The 7065-nt window shown below is 42.0% G+C and overlaps 1 protein-coding gene across 1 annotated transcript in view; it reads right to left on the bottom strand.

The window, feature by feature from the left end:
- CACNA1A (calcium voltage-gated channel subunit alpha1 A) overlaps positions 1-7065 on the bottom strand; it is a gene marked incomplete at its 5' end in the record, with an annotated part of 47579 nt that overhangs the window by 12669 nt on the left and 27845 nt on the right. The window contains 3 exons of the mRNA XM_041410759.1: positions 3128-3224; positions 3883-4089; positions 6917-7017. Coding sequence (XP_041266693.1) covers positions 3128-3224; positions 3883-4089; positions 6917-7017 — 405 coding nt within the window. The remainder of the gene's footprint in view (positions 1-3127; positions 3225-3882; positions 4090-6916; positions 7018-7065) is intronic.

Below are 7065 nucleotides of genomic sequence, written 5' to 3'. Positions count from 1 at the left end.
AATAAAATAAAATAAAATAAAATAAAATAAAATAAAATAAAATAAAATAAAATAAAATAAAATAAAATAAAATAAAATAAAATAAAATAAAATAAAATAAAAAAATAAAATAAAATAAAATAAAATAGGGAAATTAAAAGGAAAAAAATAATTGAATGGAAAAAATTGGGAAATGAAAAGGAAAAAAAATAATTGAATGGAAAAAAAATTGGGAAATTAAAAGGAAAAAAAAAATTGAATGGAAAAAAAATTCTAAGAGAAAAAAAAATAAAAGAAAAAAAAATTGGGAAATTAAAAGGAAAAAAAATATAATTGAATGGAAAAAAAATTGGGAAATTAAAAGGGAAAAAATGAAATTAAAAAAAAAAAGAAATTCTAAAAGAGGAAAAAAAATTAAAAAATGGGAAATGAAAAGGAAAAAAATAATTGAATGGAAAAAAATTGGGAAATGAAAAGGAAAAAAAAATTAATTGAATGGAAAAAAAATTCTAAGAGAAAGAAAAAATTAAAATAAAATAAAATAAAATAAAATAAAATAAAATGGAATAAAATAAAATAAAATGGAATAAAATAAAATGGAATAAAATAAAACAGAATAAAATAAAATAAAATAAAATAGGGAAATTAAAAGGAAAAAAATTAATTAAATGGAAAAAAATTGGGAAATTAAAAGGAGAAAAATTAAATGAAAAAAATTTGGGAAACTAAAAGGAAAAAAAATTAAATTAAAAAAAAAAAAGAAATTCTAAGAGAAAAAACAAATTGGGAAATTAAAAGGAAAAAAAATTAAATGAAAAAAGGATTGAAATGTGTTGGAAGTGAGGTGAAAAAAAAAAAGAAAGTAAATTGGGGATTTAAAAAAAAAAGGGGGTTTATAATAATTTTAAAAATTAAATTTAAAAAAATTAAATTAAAAAAATTAGAAAAATTAGATTTAAAAAATTAAATTAAAAAAAGAAATTAAATTGTAAATTTAAAATAAGGGAATTTAAAATACTAAAAAAAATTAATAAAAAACTAAATTAAAAAATAATAATTTTTTAAATTAAAAATTAAATTTAAAAAAATTAAAATTAAAAAAAAAGAAATTAAATTGGAAACTTAAAAATAATTCAATTGGAGATTTCAAAAAATTCAATTGAAAAGAAAGAAATTAAATAAAATAAATAAATTAGATTGGAAATTAAAAAAAAAAACTAAATTGGAAGAAGGAGATTAAATTGTAAATGAAAAAAACCCAAAGAGAAAATGAGAAATAATAAAATGGAATAAAATAAAATAAAATAAAATTGAATAAAATAAAATAAAATAAAATAAAATGGAATAAAATAAAATAAAATAAAGTAAAATGGAATAAAATGGAATAAAATAAAATAAAATGGAATAAAATAAAATAAAATGGAATAAAATAAAATGGAATAAAATAAAACAGAATAAAATAAAATAAAATAAAATAGGGAAATTAAAAGGAAAAAAATTAATTAAATGGAAAAAAATTGGGAAATTAAAAGGAGAAAAATTAAATGAAAAAAATTTGGGAAACTAAAAGGAAAAAAAATTAAATTAAAAAAAAAAAAGAAATTCTAAGAGAAAAAACAAATTGGGAAATTAAAAGGAAAAAAAATTAAATGAAAAAAGGATTGAAATGTGTTGGAAGTGAGGTGAAAAAAAAAAAGAAAGTAAATTGGGGATTTAAAAAAAAAAGGGGGTTTATAATAATTTTAAAAATTAAATTTAAAAAAATTAAATTAAAAAAATTAGAAAAATTAGATTTAAAAAATTAAATTAAAAAAAGAAATTAAATTGTAAATTTAAAATAAGGGAATTTAAAATACTAAAAAAAATTAATAAAAAACTAAATTAAAAAATAATAATTTTTTAAATTAAAAATTAAATTTAAAAAAATTAAAATTAAAAAAAAAGAAATTAAATTGGAAACTTAAAAATAATTCAATTGGAGATTTCAAAAAATTCAATTGAAAAGAAAGAAATTAAATAAAATAAATAAATTAGATTGGAAATTAAAAAAAAAAACTAAATTGGAAGAAGGAGATTAAATTGTAAATGAAAAAAACCCAAAGAGAAAATGAGAAATAATTAAATCACAATAAATAATTAAAGGGTAAATAATGATTTAATGATAGAAATTTAATAATAATAATAATAATAATGAATAGAAAATGAATAAATGATATAAGGAAGGAATCACAAAAATAAGGAATAAAAAATTAAATAAAAAATAATAAAATAAATAAATAAAACATTAATTAATTAATTAATACGATAAATAAATAATAAAGTAAATAAATAATTAAATAAATAATAAAAGAAATAAATTACCCACTAAATAAATAATTAAATAAATAATGCAAGAAATAAATAATAACGCGAATAAATAAAAAACTAAATAATAAAAGAAATAAATGATAAAATGAATAAATAACACAAGAAATAAAAAATAAGATAAATAATAAAATGGATAAATAATACGATAAATAAATAATAAAATGAACAATACAATAAATAAATAATAGAATAAATAAATAATAAAATAAATAGATAATAAAATAAAGAAATAAAATGAGTAAATAATAAAATAAAGAATGCAATAAATAAATAATAAAATGAATAAATAATACAAGAAATAAATAATAAAATGAATAATTAATAAGCGAAATAAACAATAAAATGAATAAATAATAAAATAAATAAATAGTACAAGAAATAAATATAAATAAATAAATAATAAATAAACAAACAATAAAATAAATAAATAATAAAATGAATAAATAATAAAATAAATAAATAGTACAAGAAATAAATAAAAATAAATAAAAAAGAAATAAATAATAAAAGAAATAAATAATAAAATAATTAAATAATGAAATGAATAAATAATACAAGAAATAAATAAAAATAAAAAAGTGAAACGAATAAATAATAAAATAAATAATGAAATGAATAAATAATACACTAAACCAACAATACGCCAAATAAACACCAAATTAAATTCTAATTAACCGCACTAATTAACAATCAAAACCGAACAGAACGATCCAAAACCAAGGGACCAAAAAAAAAACCAAGTTTTGGGGTTGTTTTTTAATTTGGGGAGGGGGCGGCGAACCTTGCAGGCCACCCTATGGGGGCATTTCTTGCCCAGCCCCAGGGGGGGGGAGATCACGCGCAACAAACTGTACATGTCCCGGTAGTGGATGCGCCCGCTGCAAGAGACACACGTTAGTGGGGGGCGAGACCCCTCCCCAAAAACCGGGACACCCCCCCGGGACCCCCCCAGAACGGGGAGAGCCCCCCGAGAACCGGGACACCCCCGGGAGTTTGGGGGGGTTTGGGGCAGTTTGGGGGGATTTGGGGCACTTTGGGGACAATTTGGGGTTTGGGGGCAAGTTGGGGGACCCTTTGGTGGCACTTTGGGGACATTTTGGGGGACACTTTGGTGGCGCTTTGGGGACACTTTGGGGACAGTTTGGGGACAGTGTGGGGACATTTTGAGGACACTTTGGGAGACAGTTTGGGGACAGTTTGGGGACACTTTGAGGACGCTTTGGGGACACTTTGGGGACAGTTTGGGGACAGTGTGGGGACACTTTGAGGACACTTTGGGGGACACTTTGGGGACACTTTGGGGGCACTTTGGGCGTTGCTTGGAGGCGCAGTTTGGGGACACTGGTGGCACTTTGGGGACAGTTTGGGGGCACTTTGGGGGCTTTTGGTGGCAGTTTGGGGGGTTTTGGGAGCGATTTGGGGACACTTTGGGGGCTTTTGGTGGCAACTTGAGGGGTTTTGGGAGCGATTTGGGGACTCTTTGGGGGCGCTTTGGGCGCTGCTTGGAGGCGCAGTTTGGGGACCCTTTGGTGGCACTCTGGGGACACTTTGGGGACCCTTTGGTGGCACTCTGGGGACCCCCGGGGGCTGACCAGGAAGGAGCAGAGGAAGATGAAGGACACGAAGTAGAAGTAGGCGAACTCGTTGCCGCACTCGTCCTCCTTGATGCCCGAGTTCTCGTCGCACGGCTTGCCGCTGAGGCACGACAGCGTGATCTCGTGCCACGCCTCGCCGGTGGCCCTCCTGGGGACACCGAGGGACATGGGTGACACATGACACATGCCAACACCGAGGGACACGGTGACACATGCCAACACCGAGGGACACACACATGAGCTCGTGCCATGCCTCCCCGGTGGCACTCCTGGGGACAGGGGACACCGAGGGACATGGGCATGGCAGCGGGGGCTGTCATAGCGACGGTGGCACCAGTGGGGTGCTGGGGTGGCACTGAGTACCCAGGTGGCACTGGGATTACGCCAGGTGACACCGAGGGACATGGGTGACATGGGTGACACGTGATCTCGTGCCACGCCTCGCCGGTGGCACTCCTGGGGACACCGAGGGACATGGGTGACATGGGTGACACGTGATCTCGTGCCACGCCTCGCCGGTGGCACTCCTGGGGACACCGAGGGACATGGGTGACATGGGTGACACGTGATCTCGTGCCACGCCTCGCCGGTGGCACTCCTGGGGACACCGAGGGACATGGGTGACATGGGTGACACGTGATCTCGTGCCACGCCTCGCCGGTGGCACTCCTGGGGACACCGAGGGACATGGGTGACATGGGTGACACGTGATCTCGTGCCACGCCTCGCCGGTGGCACTCCTGGGGACACCGAGGGACATGGGTGACATGGGTGACACGTGATCTCGTGCCACGCCTCGCCGGTGGCACTCCTGGGGACACCGAGGGACATGGGTGACATGGGTGACACGTGATCTCGTGCCACGCCTCGCCGGTGGCACTCCTGGGGACACCGAGGGACATGGGTGACATGGGTGACACGTGATCTCGTGCCACGCCTCGCCGGTGGCACTCCTGGGGACACCGAGGGACATGGGTGACATGGGTGACACGTGATCTCGTGCCACGCCTCGCCGGTGGCACTCCTGGGGACACCGAGGGACATGGGTGACATGGGTGACACGTGATCTCGTGCCACGCCTCGCCGGTGGCACTCCTGGGGACACCGAGGGACATGGGTGACATGGGTGACACGTGATCTCGTGCCACGCCTCGCCGGTGGCACTCCTGGGGACACCGAGGGACATGGGTGACATGGGTGACACGTGATCTCGTGCCACGCCTCGCCGGTGGCACTCCTGGGGACACCGAGGGACATGGGTGACATGGGTGACACGTGATCTCGTGCCACGCCTCGCCGGTGGCACTCCTGGGGACACCGAGGGACATGGGTGACATGGGTGACACGTGATCTCGTGCCACGCCTCGCCGGTGGCACTCCTGGGGACACCGAGGGACATGGGTGACATGGGTGACACGTGATCTCGTGCCACGCCTCGCCGGTGGCACTCCTGGGGACACCGAGGGACATGGGTGACATGGGTGACACGTGATCTCGTGCCACGCCTCGCCGGTGGCACTCCTGGGGACACCGAGGGACATGGGTGACATGGGTGACACGTGATCTCGTGCCACGCCTCGCCGGTGGCACTCCTGGGGACACCGAGGGACATGGGTGACATGGGTGACACGTGATCTCGTGCCACGCCTCGCCGGTGGCACTCCTGGGGACACCGAGGGACATGGGTGACATGGGTGACACGTGATCTCGTGCCACGCCTCGCCGGTGGCACTCCTGGGGACACCGAGGGACACCAAGGGACACAGATGACATGGGTGACACATGAGCTTGTGCCACGCCTCGCCAGTGGCACTCCTGGGATCAGGGGACACCGAGGGACATGGGCATGGCAGCGGGCGCTGTCATAGCGACGGTGGCACCAGTGGGGTGCTGGGGTGGCACTGGGTGACACTGGGGTGGCACTGAGTACCCAGGTGGCACTGGGATTATGCCAGGTGACACCAAGGTGGCACTGGGATGGCACCAGGAGATGTGCTGGGGTGGCAGTGGGTGACCCTGGGGTGGCACTGGGATTCCACAAGGTGACACAGGGGTGGCAGTGGCTGCCCAGGTGACACTGGGGTGGCACTGGGATTATGCCAGGTGACACTGGGATTCCACCATGTGACACTGGGGTGGCACTGGGATTCCACCAGGTGACACTGGGGTGGCACTGGGATTCCACCAGGTGACACTGGGGTGGCACTGGGATTATGCCAGGTGACACTGGGATTCCACCAGGTGACAGAGGGGTGGCACTGGGTGACACCGGGGTGGCACTGGGATTCCACCAGGTGAAGTGCTGGTGTGGCACTGGGTACCCAGGTGGCACTGGGATTATGCCAGGTGACACAGGGGGGGCACTGGGATTCCACCAGGTGAAGTGCTGGTGTGGCACTGGGTACCCAGGTGGCCCTGGGATTATGCCAGGTGACACAGGGGGGGCACTGGGATTCCACCAGGTGACACAGGGGTGGCACTGGGTGACACCGAGGTGGCACTGAAATTCCACCAGGTGACACTGGGGGGCAGTGGGTGACACAGGGGTGGCACTGGGGTCACACCAGGTGACAGAGGGGTGGCAGTGGCCGCCCAGGTGCCACCCAGGTGCCACCTCGGTGCCCCCCAGGTGCCACCCGGGTGCCGGGCTCACCTGAAGAGCAGCATCAGCGCCTGGAAGAAGGTGCGGAAGTTGTTGTGCTGGGTGATGGCCGACTCATCGTCCTCCTCCTCGATGCACTGGGATTCCACCAGGTGACACTGGGGTGACACTGGGTACCCAGGTGACACTGGGGTGGCACTGGGATTATGCCAGGTGACACTGGGATCACACCAGGTGACACTGGGGTGGCAGTGGGTGACACAGGGGTGGCACTGGGGTCACACCAGGTGACAGAGGGGTGGCAGTGGCCGCCCAGGTGCCACCCACGTGCCGCCCGGGTGCCACCCAGGTGCCACCCGGGTGCCGGGCTCACCTGAAGAGCAGCATCAGCGCCTGGAAGAAGGTGCGGAAGTTGTTGTGCTGGGTGATGGCCGACTCATCGTCCTCCTCCTCGATGCCGATGTTCCCAAACACCTGCGGGGGCCCGGGGCAGCTCAGGGGGGCTGGGGGGGTCACCTGCAC

This window comes from Onychostruthus taczanowskii, unplaced genomic scaffold (genome assembly GCF_017590055.1).
Source record: "Onychostruthus taczanowskii isolate IOZ18803 unplaced genomic scaffold, ASM1759005v1 scaffold331, whole genome shotgun sequence".
NCBI classification, from domain to species: domain Eukaryota; kingdom Metazoa; phylum Chordata; class Aves; order Passeriformes; family Passeridae; genus Onychostruthus; species Onychostruthus taczanowskii.
The sequence above is the reverse complement of the archived record's forward strand: the minus strand, read 5'-3'. Positions and strand labels throughout refer to the sequence as shown.